General features: G+C 45.1%; 1 protein-coding gene across 1 annotated transcript in view; it reads left to right on the top strand.

Moving 5' to 3' along the window:
* KBTBD2 (kelch repeat and BTB domain containing 2) overlaps positions 1–25,871 on the top strand; it is a 155,956-nt gene that overhangs the window by 62,186 nt on the left and 67,899 nt on the right. The window contains exon 2 of the mRNA XM_086964798.1: positions 7,551–8,081. Within this exon, the coding sequence (XP_086820924.1) occupies positions 7,912–8,081 (170 nt within the window). The 5' untranslated portion in view covers positions 7,551–7,911. The remainder of the gene's footprint in view (positions 1–7,550; positions 8,082–25,871) is intronic.

The following is a 25,871-nucleotide window of genomic DNA, read 5'->3' as shown; positions in this document are numbered from 1 at the left end:
AGTGTTAGCAGCTCTGGAGCTACTGTGAATCTTAGACCAAATTTTATCCCATAAAGTGAAGGACCAAATTTGAGACAAATCTTTTTCCCAAGCCAACTCAACCCTAGATTTGGTACGCTCAGTAAAAGATTGAATAGACTTAAAGAGAAAAGAAGCAGAAGGGGACTGATCGAGGGCATTAGAAACAGGAAGATATGTTATAGGGATAGAGTTGGTAGCAGGGAGTGAAGAAAGGTATTGGGTAAGGGAAGGAATCGGTGATAAATATTGTGTACGAGAAGAGGATGGCAACGAAAATTGTTTTTGGAGGTCTTGAAAAGGAAGAGGTTGATTACCGGAAAGAAGTTGAGAGATCCATTTTAAACCAAGAGAATGCCAGGTTTTCCAATATAATGAGCGATTACGAATTTTGAGGTGTTTATTATGCCAAATAGGTTGGGTATGAGTAGAGGAAGCAGAAGGGTAAGAGGATAGTAAGTAAGGTTGAAGAAGAGAGCGGGAACGAGAGATAATGGGGGAACGAAGAGACGTTACATTAGAGGAGAAGGAAAGAACCTCACTAAAGTCAAAAGGATGAAGGAAAGAAGATTCTAACGTTAGCCAAAGAGGGGGATAATAAGGAAGATCTGAAGAGAGCCAACGCAAGGCTTGCTTTAAGGAAAAAGCGTTATGATAAGATTTAAAACTAGGAAATTTGACTCCACCCAGGGATTTATCTTTTTTCAAAGCAGAAAGGGCTATTCGAGATTTCTTACCTTTCCACAAAAATTTTAGCAGAATAGAATCTATCGACTTGTAGTAATGATCTGGGATGCGAATGGGAATCATGGAAATGGAGTAAAGTACTAGAGGTGCCAGCATCCTTTTGATGGAGTCAAGACGACCCCACCAGGAGAGGAAGAGAGGATTCCAACGATTGATAGATGCAGTAAGTTTACTAGAAAGTGATACGAAATTGAACTTAAGAGTGTCTGAGAGACGAGGAGCGAACCAAACACCAAGATATTTAATCTTAGAAGGCTGCCAGGAAAAGCCAGAAGTATCAAAGAGATGTTTTTGACAGAGAGGGTTCAAGGGCAAGATTTCGCATTTATCAATATTAAGACGGTAACCAGAAACGTTAGAGAAGGAGGAAACTTGATTTAAAAAGAAAGGTAAAGTTGATTGAGGGTCTGAACAATAGAATAAAATATCATCCGCATATACAGATAGTTTAACTTGCTGTTGAGAGCCATAATGAAAACCAGAAATATTTTCATCAAGTCTAAACTTAGTTAAAAAGGGTTCTAAAGCTAAAACAAACAAAAGAGGAGATAAAGGGCAACCTTGACCTTACACCCCTTTGAAGGGGAAAGTAATCTGAAGTCATACCATTTGCAAAAATTGAAGCATGGGGACTAGAATAAAGTAAAGAAATAAGAGAAATGAATTTAGGTGAGAAACCGAACCAACGAAGAGCTTGAAACAAAGTCCCATCCTATTCTATCAAAAACCTTCTCAGCGTCAAGAGAGATATCAGCTAATGGACTAGAAAGGGAGGGGGCCTTACTCAAAATGTTAAAGAAAACACGAGAGTTATCTGACGATAAACGGCCTTTGACAAAGCCTGATTGTTCAGAGCCAATAATTTCAGGTAACAGAGGATCTAATCTAAGAGCTATAATTTTGGCGCAAATTTTATAATCGGTGTTTACCAGGGAGATGGGGCGATAGTTTTTACATAAGGTATGATCTTTGTCTGGTTTGGGAATTAAACAACTTAATGCTTCTTGAAAGGTTCCCTGGGAAGATCCGGAATCCACAAAAGACTGAAATAATAGGAGTAGTTTAGGGAGGAGAAGGGAGGAAAAGTGATTGTAGAATTCAATAGTGAAACCGTCAGGCCCAGGCGCTTTACCACGACGAAGGACAGAAACAGCATGTGAAATTTCAGAGAGGGAGATATCCAAATCAAGTGATTGAAAATCAACATGAGAGGAGAGAGGGGAAGGGATGTCTTGAAAATAAGTAAGAAGATCAATAGGATCAGGACTAGATTCAGGAATGTATAAAGTTTGGTAGAAGGAAACAAATTGAGTTAATATGTCCTTATCTTTAAACAGAGAAACTCCAGCCGGACCTTGCAGAGAGTCAATTTTTGTTCTTTCTTTTCGTATTTTGAGATAATTGGCTAGAAGTTTGCCCATTTTGTTTTGACCACCATAATAACGAGAGTTGCATTTAAGGAGAGAATTTGACGCTGCATTTGTGGTGAATTTATTAAAATCATATTTGGCTGATATAAGCTTGCGAAGGGAAGATTCAGAGTTAGAATTATAATAAGCATATTCTAACTTCTTAATTTTATCCAAAAGTTGAGTTGACTTAGAAATTGATTGCTTTTTCTTTTGAGAAACAAAATTAATGATAAATCCCCTAGCAGCCGCTTTAAATGAATCCCACACCATGAGAAAGGAAGATTCAGGGAGATGATTAAGTGTAAAAAATTCAGTGGTAAAAGCTGTAAATTGAGTGCAGAAATCGGAGTCAAGGAGTAAAGAGTTATTAAATCTCCAACGTCCTGAGTGAGGAGAGAAGGGAATAAGATCAATATCAACAAAGACGGGAGCGTGGTCTGAAATTAAGATTGAACCGATTTCTGAGTGAAGGGCAAGTTGTGCTAGGGGTTTGCTAAGAAAGAGGTAATCAATACGAGATTGGGAGTGATGGGTGGGGGAATAAAATGTGTACTCTCTAAGGTCAGGATTACATAATCTCCAAATGTCAACTAAAGCGTTATTTCGAATAGATGCAGTAAATTGGGGATGCATTTTGGAGGAAACAAACTTAACTCTAAAATTCCTGTCTAAAAAGGGGTCTAGGACTTGATTGCAATCACCACCGAAAATAACATATTGTTCATCAAGTGTAACAAGTTTGTCAGAAATAGCAGGCCAAAACAATTTATCAACCCCTGTAGGAGCATAAACATTGAAAATAACTATAGGTATTTTATCTATAAGAAGATTTATAAGAACCCAACGACCATTAACATTACGTTCTTGAGATATAACAGAAACTGTTAACTTTTTATGACACAATATAACAGAACCATTTTTCTTACCCAAGGCAGGAGAGTGAAAAACATATTTAACCCCTTAACATTCCAAGTAACTACGCGGAATATAAATCAACAATAGAATGATATGAAAGAAAAGATAGAATAAAAAAGTGAGTCGAGAAGATAAGAGAGTAATAGCAGGAATGTAAAAATAGAGTATGTAAGAGAAATAAATCAAGAGAAAATAGTGTTAATATAGTAAGGAAAAGGGAGAGAAAAGAGCAAAGAAAGGAGATAGTAAAAGAGAACAGTAGAAAAAATGGAATAATGTAAGAAGAATGTAGAAACATACCAACAGATACAGAACGAAGAATGAGGGGTGACGACGCCAGAAAATGACGACATCGACAACGGAACACACGCCACCGAACACCTGAGGAACCAGCAGAGGACCGAATTGAAGGGATGCATAAATACACCGGGATGAAGAAAAGGGGAAGAGGATCTGTAAGAAGACAAAAATTAAGCGGAATGTTAAAGAGACATATGAAATACAAAATACAAACTGCACAATACTAGGGCAAGATATATTCAGCAGGGAAGAAGGAACAAAAACAAGATACGGTAGGGTAACAGAAAGGCAAACAAGTTAGTCTAGCATGGTGAAACATGGGTGTTTAAACAGCTCTTGCAGTGTCCATGCTTTCGGTCTCATGATGACGAAGAAACTCTTGAAGGACTTGTGGATCCTCGAAAGTTGTTGTCTTATCTTTATAGGTCACCTTGAAGAGACATGGGTGAAGCAGTCCAAACCTGGCATCGAGAGCTCGCAGTCGTGGTCTCAAATCAAGGAATTGTTTCCGTCGATCAGCTGTCACTTTAGCTACATCCTGAGAAAGATATAATCGGTGACCTTCCCATATAACTTGTTTTTTAGCTTTTGCTGCTGAAAGTACTTGAAGGAGGTCAGTATATTGTAAGAACAGCATGATGACTCCGCGGGGTTTGGTGGAAACTTTAGGACCAAGTCTATGTGCACGCTGAATGTTAAGTGAAGAGGAAGGAGGAAGATCCAAAATTTTCGGTAGAAAGGTTTGGAAAAAAGCAGTTGGGTTGGATCCCTCTGTAAGTTCAGGAAGTCCATAAAGGCGTAGGTTATTTCTACGATTACGATTTTCCAACTCCTCTGTCTGCCTTCTCAGAAGAGACATCCTTCTCCAGCAGCGAAATCTTAGAACATGAGGTCTGAAGAGACTCCGTGGTTTGTTCCACCAGAAGAACCCGTGATTCAAGAGTGGACCATTTGTCGTGAAGAAACTGCAAAGTCTTAGTAGTCTCAGCCATGAAGGGTTTGAGCGCACGAATTTCCTCAAGAATAAGATCCATAGATGCCGAATGCGACGAAGAGCCTGGGGAGGGAGGATCCTTTTTTAGACGTTTTGTTGAAGCAGGTTGTAAAAGCTTACTTGAGGGAGTAGCTTTAGGAATTGCCCCAGGGGTTAAGTCCGGCTTAAGGGAAACGGGATCATCCATGTTCTGAGTCGTGGAGTCAGAATCTGAGGAATGACGTGGTTTGGTCTTAGAAGCAGTAAGCTTGAGGATACGCAGTTTCCCCATAAAAGGCAGGGGGGAAAATATTAGTGCCACCACAGGAGAAAGATTTTATAAATAATATGCGAGGGATAAGCACTGTGGCGCGGCACTATTGAATGCGTACAGGAAATGCGCCCAACAATGCTGAGAAAATGTCGGATTATGCAGATTGGTAGCTGTACATCACACTGCTCCTCCTCAGGAGAACTTCCATAAATATTGTGCGCAAATAGAACATTGCAGTAAGTCAAGAAACAGTAAATCCAAGCGCATGGACAAGGACAGCAATGAAGAGGATACGCAGTATATCCAGCAAGTCAATATGTTAATGGAATCAATGTTCGTGAGGAAGATTACTGCAATGTCAATGCGTATTGAGAAACCCTGTGGTAGACTTGCAAGTGTTGCGCAAGTTAAACTGCGGTGGAAAGAGGCGCCATTCAGGAAGACGAAGCGTGAAGTGCTGAGGCAGAGTTATGGTAAACGGCGCTTGCACGTCAAAATATAAAAGAGGAAAGCTGAAGCTGGAGAGGCATTCTGCAATGTGTTCAGACTATTGAGGCATGAGGCAGACAGTAAAAAGTCTTGTAGAGAAGATAATGAGGCATAAAAGCGGCAATTACCGCTCGAGAAAATATCGCTGCAGAAAGAAAATGGCGGCCGCCGGAATAGCGGACCGCGTCACTGTGAAAAGGAGCGCATGTCGCTGGAGTAGAGGAAAAAGGCACAGATCCTCCTGCTCACCTCATGTTCCGACACCAAAATCTGTGTGTGGTGTCCGTAATTGTCCGGTAAAAGCGGAGATAACTGCCGGCGCCGGTGCCCGGTCAGCGGAGCTCCGACGTCAAGCCGCCATCTTGTGCGGCGCTCAAGCCACGCCCCTCCAGTTTACAGCTTTTGACCCGATGCACCCCTCCCCCTATTATTTCTCAAGCCCAGCAGGACTCTGCTTTGGGCACTGTTAAAGATTATATATCTGAAAGAGAAGACCGTGCGGAAACTGATCCTCTCACGATTGATGGTGAAGACCTGCTGCTCATTGGCCAAAAAGCAACCCCTTGTGGGCTTGCATGCTTATTCTACTGGAGCCAAGGCTGCAACCACTGAGTTAGCGTGCACCATCTCTGTCCTGGACATCTGTCGGGCGGCAACGTGGGTGTCATTTCACACGTTTACAAAGCATTACTGTCTAGATGGTCTGGTCCGTCGTTCAGTCCTGTAGGTCTTTTGAATTTCATTTGTTTTACAGAGCCGGCTCCGGGAAGGAATTGCTTGGGTATCTATTCTGAGGTAAAGAATCTTTGGCTATAAATCTCTATCTGATGAACAAGTTAATTACCTTCCTTAACTCCTAACCTGGTAGAGACTAGTCTCAGTTTCCTTACCAGCCATCCCATCCTCCCCATGCCTTATCAATCCTCTCAAGTATGTCAGCATTTCTCATGGCTGTGTTTCTGGCGTGGGAAGTTGTGAAAATAAACAGACCTTAGCGCATTGGGGTGGTGTGCACATAAGTGCACGTCACTTCTGCCGTGGCTGACGTGGAGCCAAATAATGTCACGTACCGGTGGACAGGGGTACTGCTCGAATATTGTTTGATCCAGTCTGACACCTGGGGAATATTGTACTGAAAGAGAATCGGTGGCTAGATAGTCTCTACCAGATATGGGGTTACCAAAGGTAAGTAAATGGTTCTTTATTTCCTTTCTACTTTGTTTCCTTCTTCCTTCTCTTTTCTTTCCTCCTTTCTTGCTTTGTTTCGCCGTTATTTCTTTCTTGCTTTTCTTCCTTCCATCTTTCTTTCTTCCATCCTTTTCTGCTTTTTTCCTCCCCTGTCCTTTCATTTTTCTAGCCTTTTTCCTTTCTTTCTTTAGTTCTAGCCTTCCTTTCTTGCCTCTTTCTTTACTTTCATTTTTCTTTCTTTACTTCCTTCTAGCTTTCCTCTCACCCTAGGTTTGTTAGCAAAGGCCATTTGGTTTTACTATAATTATATGTGACCTTTAATTATAGGAGTTTTCAGGCATACTTCATCCATTTGTCTGTGTTTATCTTGTTCACATTTTTCTCCAGCCCACTCGATCATGCATCAGAGGGGCAGTCCGTCTGGCCAACTTTAGCCATAGGCTGATTTCAGTATCAGTAGTTCCCGTCATTTCCAAGGTATGGTAATGTCTGCTACTATGAGACTTCTTTTTTTTTTTTTTGTCGAGACCCTAAGCAGCTTCCTGAAAAATAAACCTTTGTAGAATCCATGACGAAACAGAAATTGCCAATACGCTGACAAGCAACGCCAGACCTATTGTTTTGTTTTATGCAGGAATCTCCATAACCTGCTGGAGGAGTTGACTGTGCATAGAATCTACTTTATTCCATGCCTTAATGCTGGAACAGTTAGCGAAGATTCTTTTTATTTTTGCATGTTTTGTATAACCCGCGACTTCCCTTTTGGGTTTCAGAGCGCCATGCAACATATAGATTACAATAAAATTGAACAATGCTGTTTTAAATTAGTGTAAACCTTTTGCATACACAATTTAGTCTGTTGGCACGGTCTCATAAAACAGACCATTTACATACTTGCACATACCGTTGAGCTTCGTGTTTGGGATGGTTAGGATGTCATACCAGCTGAAGTTATCAATTGATGCTCCATACTTAAAGTATGGTTACTGGAAAGCGCGAACTTCTTCAATTATTAAACAGTTATTGGTCTGGTGATTAAAATGTCTGTATTTGTATGTATTTGCATGGTTATGTTTAGTACGGGGCAACGAGATTATTAAAAGCTTGGGAAGTAGTCCATTCTTTAATACACCTTTTTGTAATAATTAGCCCCAGATATTTTGAAATGTCTGATTTATTGTTGCTGCAGTGTCTTGAATGAATAGTAAAACCTTTTTTTTCCCTTTCCTTTTAGCTTCTGACAGAAGCTGCCTATCGGACGTTTTCGTGAATCTACCTCGGCCCTCACCTTTTTTTTGGGTGGGCTAAATGTGCTGTGACATAGCATCTGCAGGCTCCTTATCAAAGCCTCTGGGGAGTGAATTGTGACAACTAATCAATGCAGAATGACCTAGGACCTCCTGCTCGGAAGTCTGCAACGCTCTGATTCAGCAGCCTGTGAGATCCTCGCAAAATGTGTCACTCGGAGCTCTAATCGCATTGCAGGTGGAAGCTACTGCGCAATTTTCTTCCGCTCCTGAAAACGCAGGCTGAACTGTTAATATACGGTCCTGGCATTTCTGATTTGGAGCTTGGAATATTAATGGAAAACAGTCATGTCCAGCCAGGACGAAAGGCAGATCAATACGGAGTATGCTGTGTCCTTGCTGGAGCAGTTGAAATTGTTCTATGAACAACAGTTGTTAACTGATATAGTATTAATTGTGGAGGGCACTGAATTTCCATGTCATAAAATGGTCCTTGCCACCTGCAGCTCTTATTTCAGGTAGGTGCAAGATCTTGTTTTAGCAGTTGTTAAACTAAAATTATTAATTGCCAGCAATTGAAAGCCTGAAAAATCTACACAAATGATGCTTTGAGTAACAGCATCTGAAGGTCATGCTGCTGGGGGGGGATAGGGGTTTCTGAGAAGTAACCTATTGCAGAAAAAGCAAATTAATGATTCGTTTGGATGAGGAAACCTCTGTCCAAAATTCTTTTTGTTGTTACTTTTCTTCATTTAAGCTTTTTCTTTCCCACCCTCTTGTTTTCTGGTGCTCGGTTTGTTCTTGTATACCCTCCACCCATACTATTCTGTGGGTTATAACTCCATGCGCGCTAGCGGAATTCCGCTCCTGCGCGGAGTTTTTGTAAATCGCACTTTACGTGACGAGCTGGGCTAGTCATCAGCGTGCGAGGAGGCTACGCCATGACGAGCCCAGCTCGTCATCAGCGTGGAAGGGGTTAAATAAGCCTGTGCAGAGTTTGCGAAGTTCCACTACTCGGAACTCTGCAAAGTGCAAAGACTAACTGCAGCGCTACGAAGAGCTTCGCCAGCACTGGAGTGTGTTAAATAAATGCTGTTGCTGTGATTTTCAGTGCAAGATGCCTGTCCGCACTGTGCAATCACCATGCACAGCGCAAGCGGGTGGCGTTTCCTTTTTGCCGTTTGAGTAGATTTTTACTCGAGCGCCAGCTTTCTCAACGCGAACAGATGGTTTCTCAACGCGAGCATACGCTACCACTCGCAATGAGATCTGACCGCCCGCGTTGAGAAATCTTGCCAGGACGTTGATTTTCCGTGCTCGACAGGTGGATTTTCCTCGCTTGCACTCGCCAACTTAACGTTGACGAACAGGAGCACAGAAAAAAACTCTGCTCCGCGAACCGGAGTTTTTGGGAACTACGCGGAGTGCCGAACACTGCGAGCGGAATTCACCTCCCAGACTAAGTTATAAAGGGCAGTTTCTGTCTCTAAAGGAAGAGACATTTCTTGTTTGTGTTCTTTCTGAGATTTTTATGCAGCAGAGATATCTGTGCTATACCCTTCATAAGCCTCTATGTGGACAAAAAGAACTGACTTTCTGTAACTAGACTGTGTGAAGGGGTATTATACAGGGAGCAGGGCTTGGGAGGGTCAGGAAAGGTATGATCTGTAAACACATGCTCTCTTATTGAGTGCTGCAACTAAAAGAAAAAAGTAAACTCTGAAAGCACAACCAGTGGTAGTTGACTGGGCAAGGAAGCAGTACTTGGGCCAAGCTCCAGGGGACATACTAATGCAGAGGAAGTAAAGCCTGCCCATGCGGGCCAAGGAGATGAGCGATGACAAAGTCAACCAATTGTAGGTAATGGACAGCTATAAGCCTCCTGTAAGTAAACAAAATCTTCCAAGCGGCAGCACATGTGCTGTCTCAGGCAAGATTTAAAAAGTAGAATGCGGTGTTTGACACAAGCATCCTGCCTTTCTTCTGTACATGTGCGGGTGCAGGCTGTCCATGCTAGAGGCTGGGGGCTTTGGTGACCGTGTAATGAGAAATGTGTAGTAACATACAATACAGGCCAGTGTAAAGATATCAAACTCTTCTTATGTAAAGATATCAAACTCTTCTTAAGTGAAGAATAAACAGACATTCACACATTGCACATTGGCGACACCTAGCCGCTTCTCCTCTTACAGACACCTGTAATGATGATCTATCAAAACCCTATTTCTAGTGAATGCCACAAAGATGATCAAGTCCCTCAAAGCCACCTCGTATGAAAATATTTTAAACATGTCCTTTTAGATGTGTCTGGAGTAGCACTCACCCCTACTCACTGTTGTCAGTGCCTCACTTGCTCGGGTCATCTTCCAAGTAGCTCTCATGACATGCCACATCTGCTCACTCCTAGAGAAAACGACTTTAGGGCCAGATGACCTGTCCAATTATACATCACTTATCAAACTTTTATCTGAAAGATAATTAAAAACAGTACATTTAACTCCAATATCACTTCAGTGTCCATCTCCTGCATGACTGCTCAGCTTGCTTCAGCTCACTCTGCGGCATGGAGACAGCTACTTTAACCCAATGATGTCTCCTGCCTACTGATATTTATAAACCTGTCAGCTGCCTTTGACAGTCTACTATCCCACCTTCATCCATACCCTTAATTCTGAGATTCACTGGCAGTATGTTATAATGGTTCTCCTACTTTTGGTACTGACAACACTTCATTTTCATGGGCTCTTTGAAGTCCCAGAAGAGCCCCATTACCTGTACTTTCCCCCAGAGTTCCATACATGGTACTCTCTAGGACTCTAATCAGCGATAACCACTTTAGGCTCCACTAATGTGCCCAAGATACACAATTCTACTTGACATTTTCCTCTGCATTAGACATCCAGCACCTCCAAAACTGCCTGCACCTCATCAAGACCTGGATATCTAGCACCTACCTGAATCACCCCACCAAGACAGACTTCCTGGTATCTGCCCAGAAATAGTGTAAACCTGACTCAATGACATGAATTTTGATGTCCTCAAACCCCAACTTTCATCCAATGGCTAGTTACTTGCACCTGGATTCCAACCTCCAACTCGAGTACATTACCAAGAAAACAGATGGCCTAATTCCATTGTCTCTACTGAACAAAATGAAACTGTTCTTTTCAGAGAGCAACTTCAGAACTGCTTCTCTAAGACATACTGTCACATCAGGATGGTGAAATCTTCCATGGCCTCCTGGCTATCACACTGGCACACCACCCCTTAAGCACATCATACAGGTTGCAGCATGTATCATGCAGGGGCTGAAGACATATGACCACATAATTTCGATCTTGAGGGAGCCTCAGTGACTCCCGATGCCAGCCTTCACCATCTCAAAACCAGTTGCATCATTTACAAAGCCATTACAACCTGTATCCCTGTCTGTCAGGCTGACAAGCTCACCATGTCTGGTAGGTATGAGCACACCCAAAGCTATAACACAACCAGACTGGAGACAAAGTGTGAAAATGAAAAAATAGGTATTTTTCATTTATGCAACCAGGATCTGGAACAAAATCTGTTTCCACCAGGACAGCCCCAAATCTGCTCCAATTCAGGAAAGAATTGGATAGATGTTTATTTGCAGAATACTACATCATGATGCAGTAACAGTTCACAAACCTACTACCTCTCAAATTCCTTGTTGGCTGTATACTTGTCTTTGACCCTGTACAGCCCTCCTCTGCCTTTGTCCAGGTTCCTACTATACAAATACTACAAAACTACATGCCTACAAATGCCACATAACTACATGCCTATATAGAAGAACATGGATTATAAAAAGGGGTTCAGGAGGTGGTTGGTGTTACTAGTTGAACTGAATTGTGCAATGCATCATAGAGCAGGCCAGTCTTGCCGTAGTGTGCTGTTGCTCGATGTTGACATATCTGAGGCTTCACTTTTGAGCCACTTGGGCACTCTGTAGTGGCTGGTACATTTGGTTAGGTCAGTCCTTATAATTTAATTTAAAGGCAAAGAGAGGGATCTAGAAACCTCCATACAGAGTTTCCAGTAACCATATTTCTCATGTTTCCTAAGAATTATGGACAGGAATTGGCCATAAGTGGACATTCAGTGCAAGAATTACTTGCTACTGTATCTCAGGCATTTCTTGACGCACCCTTCTGCTTGGCCTCCTGAAATTAAAGAGAAGGGTCATCTCTTGGGTCACAACTCTGGCTGGCTCAATATTTTAACTCCAACAGCACTTGCTCAGCTGTGCAAGTTGGTGGTCGAAGGCAAATATCCAATGCTTTTAATCTGAGAGGAATTATTTGTCGCACTGAAACATGTATGACAAATGGAGATGCTTCCTGTGGTTTGTGTCACATTTTTTATACAGCTTATGTCTATCAGGTAGGCTCTTTAAAGTTTTTGGGCGGCTGCATATGTGTGACTAGGTTTATCCATGGGGTCAATGTACATACCTTATCCCATCTAATGGGTTGGTTGTAAGATGTGACCTGCAGTTGTATTTTGAAAGAAAAATACAACAAACCTTTGTAGTGCAATAGGTCTCACATTTACGAGAGTTTGCGCTATTGGCATTGTAATTGACAATAGCTTAAATTCTCACAAATGCGAGACCTTTTGCATTTCAAATGCAATTTTTGGAAAAGCGCCTTAACTTTTATGGCGGTCGCGCCCCTTTTTAAAGAAAGGGGCACTACTACTATTAAAGTGAAACCTTGGCATGGGGCGCTTTCACGAAATAAAAATAAAAAAGCATCTGTTTGTCAAGTTGACAGACAAATGTTTTTATTTGTAAAAGTGCCCCATGCCACAGTTTTACTTTAATAACGGCCGCACACCTTTATTTAGACGTGGCTTGTCTAAAGAAAGGGGCGTGGCTGACATTAAAGTGAAAGCGCCGTATGGGGCACTGACTAAACCACACAAATCCATGACTGGAATACCTCAAAGCATCATGCACGTGTTCCCAAGCCCACGCATCTCTTATTTGCATTCCTGTTTTTTAGGTTTCGCCTGGCCGTAGCACTGCGCAGCAGTGCTCGCGCAGGCGAAATCTTTTGATCCTACAGTGTGGGGCTTTGTCCCGCCTTCTCTTCCATTGGCTAGCTCCATAAATGGAGGCTAGCAATTGGAAGAGATTGGTTGTCAATCACTCTTTCCCCGTCACAACGCGATTCGGGGGCTTTTCCATGTCTTTTTTTAAGTCCCGCCCTCTCCTCTTCCCATTGGCTGGAATTTTACCTTCCAGCCAATGGGAAGGGGAGAGCACGAAACACACGCCCCCGAACCCCTACACGGCGCTCTGCTTTCCAAGCAGCGTCTACCGAGGACATGAGGTAAGCCTCTGCCCCCCTGTTTGTGCCGTTTTCCTACCCCCTTGTTTGTGCCGTTGTTTGTTGCCTCTGACTCCCTGTTTGTGCACCCCTTCCGCCTGCAGCTCTCCTTTGTCCCGCTCTAGCCTCCCCTTCCCTCTACCCATGTATTCTTTGCCGTGCTGCATGCTCGTGATGTATTTAACCTCGCACTCACTTGTTCCTTTAGCCCTTCTGTTGTTGCTCTCTTCCCTTCATCCATTCCTGTTTCTCTCTTTCCTCCCCATACCCCATTCTCTTTTTCACTGTGCTACCACCTTCTTGTTCCTGCTTTAATTTTCACCAATATTTTCCGGTCTGCTCCACCGATTCATGCGAGATTTTATCTTCACCTTGTTTATAATCCCGACTGTATACGTAAATTGTTAGTGTGTAAATTCCATCATGTGTACCTTCTGTAACTTACTTGACAGGCCTAAAAGGGGAGAATTTTTAGCAATTGTTATTGCTCTGTTGGTAAAGACAATAAAAAATATTGGTGCACTAGACTTCTAAAATGAAAGGGAGCTACGAGGCTAAGCTGCACCCGTGCTCCAGTGCCTCACTTGAACAATTGTCCTGTTATCTGTAATGGAAATAGCATCTCTTAGAGGCAGAGTAGCTCTAGCTTTTTCCTTCTCTCTCTGGTTAAGTAAAAGCTGCTTTCCCACCTCTTGCCTACACGGAGGACTAAAGCAAGTCTGAATGCAACATAGCTGGATAAATAAAATAAAGACAGTTTTTTAGGTCGGAGCCCACCAGACCGTGTGCTGGCTTCTTGTGGACATGCTGAAAACGGACCTAGGAGTGCACTTTTCCCATTGCTAAACACTGCCTTTTTGTTTTGTCCTTCGCTGGCGCAATGTATTAGCTAGGCCAGCCTGTAATTGTCCCTTCTCGGGACCCTTCTGATTGGCTGCTTCTAAGCGTGCACCAGTGTCTGCTTTTCAGGTTTTATTTTTTCCTTTTTGCGAAGCACTCCATGAGAGTGCATGTGTGTCCACCTGTTGTCTGTCGTGTACTTTTCTCCCCACTGCTTTCCTCTGTTTCCAGTGTGCTTTTATTTTTCAACTCCGCTTCTCCCCCACCTGCCCTCCATGCTATTTCCCCTACCTGTCCTTCTGTTCTGATTATTTTATCCCTCCTGTCATTCTTTCACGTCTCACTGCCAAAATATATATTTATTTTTTAAAGCCTATTAGCTTTGCCAATGCTTGTTATTGCTTGCTCCCGTCCCTCTCCCTTTCCATTTTGCTATTGTTGCTGCTTTTCCCTACTCCCCCCGCCTCCCTGTTCGTTATTGTTGCTTGCCTTGTAACTTCGACCCCTCCCCTGTTGTGGCTTACCTGTCCATCTTCCCCACAGACACCCTGTTGCGTTCCCATGCCCCTCATTACATTACTCGCCTTGTTACTAGCCCTTGTCCCTCATGCTCCCTATAGTATTGTTGCTTGTGCTGCTCTGTTATTTGCCCCCTCCCTTCCCACCAGAAACAAAACAATATGATGCAGCCAGTGCTGGCTGTTTCATGACATTTCCTTCTCCAAATTTTCACACATGCTGCACAGCACCCACACTGCTTCATATGGCTAAAAAACACTTTCCAAGCCAATAGCAAATTCATTTGTGTCTTTTGTTGTTTATTGGTTGATGATATGTGCATGATTTATTCGTGTGTAACGGGTTCACATCTTCGTCTGATTGCTATGACACTGCTGTTGATCTCTGGGTAGCTCCACCTGTAGCATTTGGCTGGGATGGCAGCAGCAGGGAGTTGCTCCAGCAGCAGCAGTCCTTTATACTGGAGATAGTAGCGACTGGTGGCGGTGGATGCAACAGGTTGCTCTAGGATCCTCTGACGTGTTTTGAGCCACTGCCATTGGTCAGTTAGTGCCAGTGTTTGCCAATGATTGGCACCGTTGCTTGTTTCTAAACACCGACAATTATTTAGAACAGTAAACCACAAGGCGACGCTGTCTCTCTATTTTTTAACAAACCAATGCTATGTACTATAAAAACATAAATAGAAATAGCACTTTGGGGCCTTTCCTAAAGCTCGGGCGACCTGGAATTGTGTAAAATGTCAGCTTCTGTAAGTAATGCTGCCACAGTAATACAGACACTGGCATTTGGAGGAGCTGTGGTTAATGCCAGCTGCAGTGGCAGACCTCTGACCCTAGGACTTATATTTGTACAAATGAAACTGGGGTCTCTGCAATATTTGTGATGCAAATTCAAGTCTTCAAAGTATGATGTTCACAATAACCAACACCCTCACATAAGAACATGCTTAAAACGATCCCTACAAATGAAAAGTGATTGTAAGATAACTGATTTATAATATGCTTTTCGGGCATAATTCCAGCCAGAGTAACAGTGTGTGGGTGAAAGAGTGGTAATTGCACTGCTTTTAGCAAAATTGAAACATCACCGTTTTTCCATTTTATGCAAACTGCAAGGACTTCCCGTCCATGCTGGTCCTGGAGTGTGCGTCCCAACGGGGGGAGAGGGGGGCTGTGTGTGTCTGTGGCTCTGTGTATGTGTGTGTCTGTGGCTCTGTGTATGTGTGTGTGGCTCTGCAGGTATGTATGTGTATGGGACTCTGTGGGTCTGTGTGTGGCATTTGCCAGAGATTAAGCTATTGGCTTTGTAAATGACCGTGCCATTTATTTATCGGTTTTGAAAACCAACACATAAATAAAAATGTTGTCATTTACAATGCCAATAGCGATAACTTTTTCAAAGGCGAAACTGTTGCATTGTAAATGCTTGTTTAAACAAAGGAGATAGTTGAAATATACATGTTGACTGCGAATCGCTGAGAAATGTAACCCCTGCCACTGACGGGAATGTAATGTGGCTGCTCCCAGGTTCAGAACCTTGAATTAATTCATCTGCTGCTCTGCCCAGAACAAAGCCCGAGGAGATTTGCACATTTAATCACAACCTCCCTCCGTGCACGCATGCAGTCCCTCTCCTGTGCTGAAGCCAGGCTGCGCTGCTGTACGGAGGGCAGAGCCCAGGAGCTGATGGGGTGTGACGAGAGGACTTACATTGCTATACACTGCTGCCGAACCAGGCTGGGCTTCCACAAGAATAATTCAAAAATACAGAGAAAAAGAAAGGCATGCAGCCGCGTTCCATTGTGAAATTGAAAGGGCTCATAGCTCCCTGGAAAAAAAAAAGCTGCTGCCGTTGCTAAAAGATCCAGCATTGATGGGAGGTTACAAAAGAAGACTGGGGGTACTAAGGAGGGACTCATAAGCCTTTTAACAAATCAAAAGCCAAAATTTAGGAAGAACCGTCACAGCAGCCCATTGAAAAGATGTCCGGGAAGTGGGCAGAGCTTCAAGTCAATACCTGAATACAGCATGCCTCGCAGAGCAGCGCATGCGTTGTCCAGGCTCAACCTAAAACGTGATGGATGGAATGCTTGAATTAATCTCTCTACGCTACTATTAATAACTTGGTGCTGCATCCCAGTCCATCGTTTTCTTTTTCTTTTTTTGTGTGGCCATGTCACATCAGATTAGACCCAGCCATGAGCAAACCAGCCTTGGTTGTGCTCTAATCCGTAAAGACCAACCTGAACTGCCAAGTCAGGTCCTCTGTGAAGCGGTACTCCAGCACTCCCAGACTAATTTCAGCTTATTTAGGCCTCTAGATTTTGTTGGTTTGATTCCAAAAGCACAGTATGTATGTATGTGCACTGTACATGGTCAAAGACCTATATAAAGTCTACGAGTTAGAGGAGTGGAAGCTGGGTTGAGGATGATTTTGATGTAGTTTTGTTTGAAGAGGCGAGTCTACTTCTCTTTCCTAATTTGGATAGTGTTGGGGTGGTCCAGTTGGATACGGAGTGGGTTCCAGATGCTGTGTACATAGATGGGAAACGCCTACTGTCTTCTTTTTTTTCTTTTTTACACTTAGTGTACAGTGTCCTGGCTATGGGTGTGCTGGGATCCACCAGCATTGGTGAACTTGTCTGCAAGATGAGCATGGCTGCTGTTTGTGATAAATTTGTAGGTGATGCAGCTGGTTTTGAAGATAGTGCGGGCCGGCATGGGTAGCCAATAGAGGATCTCCTTCATGATGGGAGTGAAGTGAACATGTTTCCTCAGGGGCATCCGAAAGGTCTCTTCCAGGGCCTAAGTGGTATCAGTTTAGAGTCTGGGAGGTCACTGAGAAGGTCATTACCACTATCTAGGTGAGAGTGCAAATGCTTGAAGTTATGAAGTACCTTCCTGGAAGCAATGGTTTAACTTTCTTTATACAAGAGAGCTGGTACCAAGGTCTGTTTTTATTTTTGGGGGGAGGGGAGGAGTGCTTTTTGGTCAGTGCGTCGCTTGAGGGCAAGGTGTAAGTATCCAGGGCAAATCCAAGTGATTTGGCATTCCGTGAAAGTCGAGGTTAGAAGAAGTCCAGGTTCTTTTCATTGAGCCAGGTTTGTACTTTCTTTATTTTTCTTTTCAAATGAAAGGAATTCTGTCTTGAGTTGAAGGCACTGTCCATCAAGGTCTGGATTATGTGCAAGCAGTTTTACAGGCATTGGATAACTAAAGTAGATGTGCCTTTTAAGTAGAGTTGTGTATCTTGATGCACCAAGTGGCCCGATGTGTAGGTAGAAGATGAAATTGAGCACGGACCCACATCTGGGCATACTTGTTGCACCTGGGGTATCACAATGAAAAATACAAAACAAATGATAGTGGAAATGCTTGTATTAATCTCAGCCAGTGGTAATTACTTTGGCTGAAATTGGTCTGAGTTTGCTTGCCTTTCCATCTGGAGGAGACATGGCCTATCAATTTGGGCTGGGCTACTCTTATTGGAGCATTACCAAGCCTGACTTGTATAAGATGTCCATCCATCCATCATTCTTTTGCTCGCCATGCCACCCCAGTTTAGACCTGGCCATATGCAAATCAGTCTTGACCCTGTGCCTCATGGGAACAGTCCAGCCCGAACTGCCAAGCCAGGTCCTCCCTGGACTGGAAACAAGCATCCTAGGACCGGTTTTGGGGTTTCATCCCTCTTCTAAAACTATGGATTTAGGTCCACAACTCTGTACTGTGGTGAATGTATGGCATTGTTATGCATTCTGTCCATCAATTGTTCTTTTTGCATTTGTCACCCGAGTGGGACGTGTATGCTCAGACATGAGTCCTGTGCTCTCCATGCCACTGGAGTCGAGCTATCCTGGCTGATCAGGGCTGAAACCCTCCGTGGATGCTTGTTGGCAGTCCAGGGAGGACCTGGCCTGGCAGTTTGGGCTGGACTCTTCCCATTGGGGGCAGGGTCAAGACTGATTTGCATATGGCTTTGTCCAAACTGGAATGGCATGGTGAGCAAAAAAACAATGGATTTAGACCCAGATCTCTGTATGGGGGTTAATGTATGAATTTTGATCTGCATTCTGTCCATCAATTGTTCTTTTTGCAGTTGTAATCTGAAAGGCACTGAGTTGATCTTGCGACCTTCCATACAAACCTACATGATAATGAATGTTAGTGTTGTCTCTCCCAGGTGCATTGCGGGGTTGGATATTGGACCCCCTGCCTAACCAGTATCCACTAAGTATTGTACTCTATAGTATCAGGGTCTTAAAGGATCTTAACTTCTTTGTGTTATTACTACACTTATCTAAGAGTCTGGTGCCAGCGTAAGGGATTAGGTGCATGCCATTTGATTTTCTGAAGTTTGTCAGAAGATAAGCTGCCTTGCCTTATAAAGGACAGTGTCTCAAAAAAGCACACTGAGCTACTCAGTTGAAATCTTCAATCATTCTCCTGGGACCAAAATATAGTTGCTGGGTTATTGTAGCCTCCAGTTTGGAGTTTCTCAAGTAGGAAACAAAATCCCAGAAATGAATGTCTATTTAGAGAGTCTATCTCACTTTGCAATTTATTTATCACCCCATTGGTGACTCAGCCTTTGGCGCAAGACAAAGGTTTTTGCATGTCACTGAGGTGAGGTGAATAAAAATTCAATTGAACATCCTGGCAGGAAAGGAAGGTGGCATTAATTCCCCAACTAGTATATTTGTGTGCCTTTGGGGATTTCCGTTCACACAGAAAAATTATAATTACTTGCTCCTGGAGAAGGTTAGGACTGCTCATTCACATAAAACTCAATTATTTGGTAAACCAGTGGCTGCTGTCCAGTTCAGAAATTCTGGTGAAACTGATTCAACTTTTGGCAAGTACTGTTAGTAGAAATATGGAAGGAGCACGTGCACCTTCTTGATAGAAAGTAACTGACAGTGCATTGCTATTATAATATAATTGCTATCATCGATGGTGGTAGCTTGCACCTCTGTGACCTCTTGGCTTTGCCAATGCTTTTAAATGATGCTACACAGCATCTAAACAAAGCAAAATGCTTATTTCCAGTATTGCACAGCATTAGAGAAAAAGTGTGATACCTTCATATCATTGAGAGTACATTTGTGATATATGTGCGCATATGCATCCCTTCACGCATGTGCCTCCTGATTGACGAGAGCGCTATTTTATTTTTTATTTACCAATCCAAAATGGCAGACTCCACTTGGAGCAATACATTTAAAAAAAGGTACCAGTGTGAAAGTGTTATAAAAAATATATATTTCATGCAGAGTGGCCAGACTGCAATATACGACTGCTGGACCCTCAAATAAATAAATACAAATATATATTACCCATTGGCAGTCACCCCTGGTTAGTTATGGTTAGGAGGTCCATGTTTCCATAGGAAAGCATTTTTTGGTTTGCTAATAAGTTTGGCATCGTTTGATGAATATTCACAAAACGTCCCCCCCAGCCTCCGACGCCAAAAAAGAAACACAGGTTAACAACATCCGCTCCTTCATGGAAAATGTTGTAGTGCTCCATCAAGCAGGGGCCTAGTAAAGGGGAGGGTCCCAAAACGTGTTTTACCCAAGCAGTTTTCTATAGAAAAACTGAGCAGCGATGCAGCAAAAAAAGGCTGAACTGAATTGCTCCAAATTTAGTAGAAAGGTAGACCTTAGTCCAGAAATCATGCTTTTTATGACTTGCTATAAATCAGTTCAGTAGTAGTTTTTGAGAAATGTAGGTTTCAAATGTATGTACATATACATCCCATCGATGGAATAAAAGCACTTTAAATCCCTACGATCCCTTGCTGTGGTCTGTACCTGTGTCGCTGGCTGGCTGCACACACTTCAGGATTGTGGAAATATATATCTCCATATTTCCTCTCAGCTGTTCCCGTCGCAGAGGGAACTCAGTCTGTCGATGCCCGCGTTTGAGACCGGGAGCGTGTCTCAGTTTGATGCAGAAACAAGAAATCATGCAGCACACTTCTTGGCAGCAGATATTTCGTTTATTTTCACAGGTCTAGCGCAAAACTCCTACGCTTTTCGAACAAACGTTCTTGATCACAGCAGTGTTCTACATTAGTTAAGCAAAATAGTTTTTTGAGTATTCACTGAATATCGCATTAATTACTCTAGGGCCTCTAATAGTGAATAGTATATAAGTGGGTAATAGGTGGGGTAACGGGCACTCACCCCGAGTAATTAATGCGATATAATTCAGTGAATACTCAAAAAACTATTTTGCTTAACAATGGCATTCATGGGACATCTTCACGGTTTTCCATGATCAAACACGTAATAAATCTCCTACTAAAGGATCATACGTGTTAAAGAGTATCACTTTAGATAAGCATCCCCACAATAATCCCAGCTAAAACATACTGAAAATGAACAATAACAAATAAACTTCATGGCCCATAATGCATCACCCTGAAAGCTAAAGGGTGAGAGTATAAAATGTGGAAATTAAAAAAGGACTAATGTAGAACACTGCCTTGATCAAGAACATTTATTCGAAACGTGTAGGAGTTTTGTGCTAGAAATTCAGCGGAGTAACTTACGACAGTTGTTTATTAACTGTAAATAGTATAGACATTGATGCACTTTTAAATAAGGCACGCCCACTGTCTGCCCTTCCTTTATCTACACCCTTTTTAGGTCTCGCCTGTCGATGCGCATGCGCATCGAGCAAGCGAGAGTATTGCGACTTATCCACTCTTTATCTACACTGCAAGGAATCGTGGCGATTCCTTGCAGTGCCCGTGACTTTTAAGGTCAATGCGCATGCGCATTGAGCTTATGCGCATGCGCATTGACCTTAAAAGCGCGTGCACGTCCGTCTATGTTTACCCGCTCCGCCCCCTCCCGCCGTGTCGCATTTCTCCTCCCCCCTCCCCTCTCGTCTATGTTTACCCGCTCCGCCCCCTCCCGCCGTGTCGCATTTCTCCTCCCCCCTCCCCTCTCTTCCGTCCGTCCGTCTTGTTAGGGATAGCCTGTAATCTTCTTGCGAAGGGTCCGTATAAGTGCATGCCCCTCCTTTCACTGTGGTCTGATGAAAGCGGTCCTTGGCACATGGAACTGGCATAGGCATTGCCCCCATACAAGCGAGCATTAGGGATTGCTGCACTTGCTTGTCCTATGGACTAATGGATACCAGGCGCGTTCAGTATGATACCAAAAAAGCATGAACAATAACTGCGTCTCCTCCCCCCTCCCCTCTCGTCTATGTTTACCCGCTCCGCCCCCTCCCGCCGTGTCGCATTTCTCCTCCCCCCTCCCCTCTCTTCCGTCCGTCCGTCTTGTTAGGGATAGCCTGTAATCTTCTTGCGAAGGGTCCGTATAAGTGCATGCCCCTCCTTTCACTGTGGTCTGATGAAAGCGGTCCTTGGCACATGGAACTGGCATAGGCATTGCCCCCATACAAGCGAGCATTAGGGATTGCTGCACTTGCTTGTCCTATGGACTAATGGATACCAGGCGCGTTCAGTATGATACCAAAAAAGCATGAACAATAACTGCGTCTCCTCCCCCCTCCCCTCTCGTCTATGTTTACCCGCTCAGCCCTCTCCCGCCGTGTCGCATTTCTCCTCCCCCCTCCCCTCTCTTCCGTCCGTCCGTCTTGTTAGGGATAGCCTGTAATCTTCTTGCGAAGGGTCCGTATAAGTGCATGCCCCTCCTTTCACTGTGGTCTGATGAAAGCGGTCCTTGGCACATGGAACTGGCATAGGCATTGCCCCCATACAAGCGAGCATTAGGGATTGCTGCACTTGCTTGTCCTATGGACTAATGGATACCAGGCGCGTTCAGTATGATACCAAAAAAGCATGAACAATAACTGCGGACTGCGTATGCGGAGAGACTTATTTTAGATTTTTTTTTTAGATTAAAAACATATTTTTCTAAAAATATGAAAACTTTTCAGTGTTATGGTAAGTGAACAGGGTGGCTGGGGCATAGACCGTGGTGTGCAACCAGAAACTTTCTTCATGATTTCATCAAACCCCCTCCCCCATCACACACATTCAAGCACATTCTCTCTTGTGACTTTTGGATGGCCCACCACAGTAAGCCCCAAACTGAATTCAGAAAGTCTTGCTGGACAAAATAGCATTCGTTCAAAGAGTGAGAGAAATCTCTCAATGTTTAGTTTCAAAGGAATGTTGTGAGCTCTTTACAAATGCATGCCGTTGCTGGTTACGGCATTTTAAACACTGACCACAGATTTCCACACTCTGTGCATGGCCTTCATTCAGCAGTAAATGCCTCGCTGGCGGTCACTGAAGCATGTGCATATCCGGGTTTATCATTAGTTTAGGATTGTTTTTTTTATCCTTTGATGTTTCCTACATCTCTGTAGTTCCACAGCTGTTTAAATCTTTCTTAGACTGTATCGTATCTCCTGTCCCAGATGGAAAATCGCGCAGAGCTAGCATTATTCGAGGCTGAGCCAGGTTATGCTGTGGTGTTAACTATCGGATATGACTGGCCTAGAACTTATATGGATTTTTTTCACCCTCAACCCCTCACCCTCACTCACCCTCACCCACCCTCACCCTCACTCACCCTCACCCACCCTCACCCTCACTCACCCTCACCCTCACTCACCCTCAACCCCTCACCCTCACTCACCCTCAACCCCTCACCCTCACTCACCCTCAACCCCTCACCCTCACTCAACCCCTCACCCTCACTCACCCTCACTCACCCTCACTCACCCTCAACCCCTCACCCTCACTCAACCCCCAACCCCTCACCCTCACTCACCCTCACTCACCCTCACTCACCCTCACTCACCCTCACTCACCCTCACTCACCCTCACTCACCCTCACTCACCCTCACTCACCCTCACTCACCCTCACTCACCCTCACTCACCCTCACTCACCCTCACTCACCCTCACTCACCCTCACTCACCCTCACTCACCCTCACTCACCCTCACTCACTCACCCTCCCTCACTCACCCTCCCTCACTCACCCTCCCTCACTCACCCTCCCTCACTCACCCTCCCTCACTCACCCTCCCTCACTCACCCTCCCTCACTCACCCTCCCTCACCCACCCTCACTCACCCTCCCTCACTCACCCTCACCCACCCTCACTCACCCTCCCTCACTCACCCTCACCCACCCTCACTCACCCTCCCTCACTCACCCTCACCCACCCTCACTCACCCTCACTCACCCTCAACCCCCCACCCTCACTCACCCTCAACCCCTCACCCTCACTCACCCTCAACCCCCCTCACTCACCCTCAACCCCCCACCCACCCTCAACCCCTCACCCTCACTCACCCTCAACCCCCCACCCTCACTCACCCTCAACCCCCCACCCACCCTCAACCCCTCACCCTCACTCACCCTCAACCCCCCACCCACCCTCAACCCCTCACCCTCACCCACCCTCACTCACCCTCAACCCCCCACCCACCCTCAACCCCTCACCCTCACTCACCCTCAACCCCTCACCCTCACTCACCCTCAACCCCTCACCCTCACTCACCCTCAACCCCTCACCCTCACTCACCCTCAACCCCTCACCCTCACTCACCCTCAACCCCTCACCCTCACTCACCCTCACCCACCCTCACCCACCCTCACCCTCACTCACCCTCACTCACCCTCACTCACCCTCACCCTCACTCACCCTCAACCCCTCACCCTCACTCACCCTCACCCCTCACCCACCCTCACCCACCCTCACTCACCCTCACTCACCCTCACTCACCCTCACTCACCCTCACTCACCCTCACTCACCCTCACTCACCCTCACTCACCCTCACTCACCCTCACTCACCCTCACTCACCCTCACTCACCCTCACTCACCCTCACTCACCCTCACTCACCCTCACTCACCCTCCCTCACTCACCCTCACTCACCCTCACTCACCCTCACTCACCCTCCCTCACTCACCCTCACTCACCCTCACTCACCCTCACTCACCCACCCTCCCTCACCCACCCTCCCTCACTCACCCTCCCTCACTCACCCTCCCTCACTCACCCTCCCTCACCCTCCCTCACTCACCCTCACTCACCCTCACTCACCCTCACTCACCCTCACTCACCCTCACTCACCCTCCCTCACTCACCCTCACTCACCCTCCCCTCACTCACCCTCACTCACCCTCACTCACCCTCACTCACCCTCCCTCACTCACCCTCCCTCACTCACCCTCCCTCACTCACCCTCCCTCACTCACCCTCACTCACCCTCCCTCACTCACCCTCACCCACCCTCCCTCACCCTCACCCTCACTCACCCTCACTCACCCTCCCTCACTCACCCTCACCCACCACCCTCACTCACCCTCACTCACCCTCACTCACCCTCAACCCCCCACCCTCACTCACCCTCACTCACCCTCACTCACCCTCAACCCCCCACCCTCACTCACCCTCACTCACCCTCACTCACCCTCAACCCCCCACCCACCCTCAACCCCTCACCCTCACCCACCCTCAACCCCTCACCCTCACTCACCCTCAACCCCTCACCCTCACTCACCCTCAACCCCTCACCCTCACTCACCCTCAACCCCTCACCCTCACTCACCCTCACCCACCCTCACCCACCCTCACCCTCACTCACCCTCAACCCCTCACCCTCACTCACCCTCACTCACCCTCACTCACCCTCACTCACCCTCACTCACCCTCAACCCCTCACCCTCACTCACCCTCAACCCCTCACCCTCACTCACCCTCACTCACCCTCACCCTCACTCACCCTCACTCACCCTCACTCACCCTCACTCACCCTCACTCACCCTCACTCACCCTCACTCACCCTCACTCACCCTCACTCACCCTCACTCACCCTCACTCACCCTCACTCACCCTCACTCACCCTCACTCACCCTCACTCACCCTCACTCACCCTCACTCACCCTCACTCACCCTCACTCACCCTCACCCTCACTCACCCTCACTCACCCTCACTCACCCTCACTCACCCTCACTCACCCTCACTCACCCTCACTCACCCTCACTCACCCTCACTCACCCTCACTCACCCTCACTCACCCTCACTCACCCTCACCCACCCTCACCCACCCTCAACCCCTCACTCACCCTCACTCACCCACCCTCACCCACCCTCACCCACCCTCACCCACCCTCACCCAGCGCAACCACAGCATCTTCACTAAATATATTTAATAAACTTTAAGCTATTGGCAATATAAAATAAAATCCATTTTATTTACGTATTATTTTTTTTTTTTAAAGCCATTGATTTTTTTTATATCAATACATATATGTCACATATAAGTCCCGTTAATACAAAACATGTTGCTTTACAAATGCTAGAGGTGTCACATTTACAAAAATTATAACTATTGGCTTTGTAAAGAAGAAAGCTATTAATTTAGCTATTTAGAAAAAACAACACATAAATAAAAAACAAAAAAATAAATAACACCTATAGCTCAAACTTTACTACTGCGAGACCTATTGCATTTCCAATGCTTGTAATATTATGGGCCCGAGTACGATCTCGCTAGGAAGGCCTCCAGATGGGTTCTGAAACGAGCATATCCGATTCGAATCCTATTTCCGACTGAATCATCCCTGTTCGGAACCACCAAGTATAATGCA

Source organism: Lissotriton vulgaris, chromosome 4_1 (genome assembly GCF_964263255.1).
Source record: "Lissotriton vulgaris chromosome 4_1, aLisVul1.2, whole genome shotgun sequence".
Classification (NCBI taxonomy): Eukaryota; Metazoa; Chordata; class Amphibia; order Caudata; family Salamandridae; genus Lissotriton; species Lissotriton vulgaris.
The sequence above is the reverse complement of the archived record's forward strand: the minus strand, read 5'-3'. Positions and strand labels throughout refer to the sequence as shown.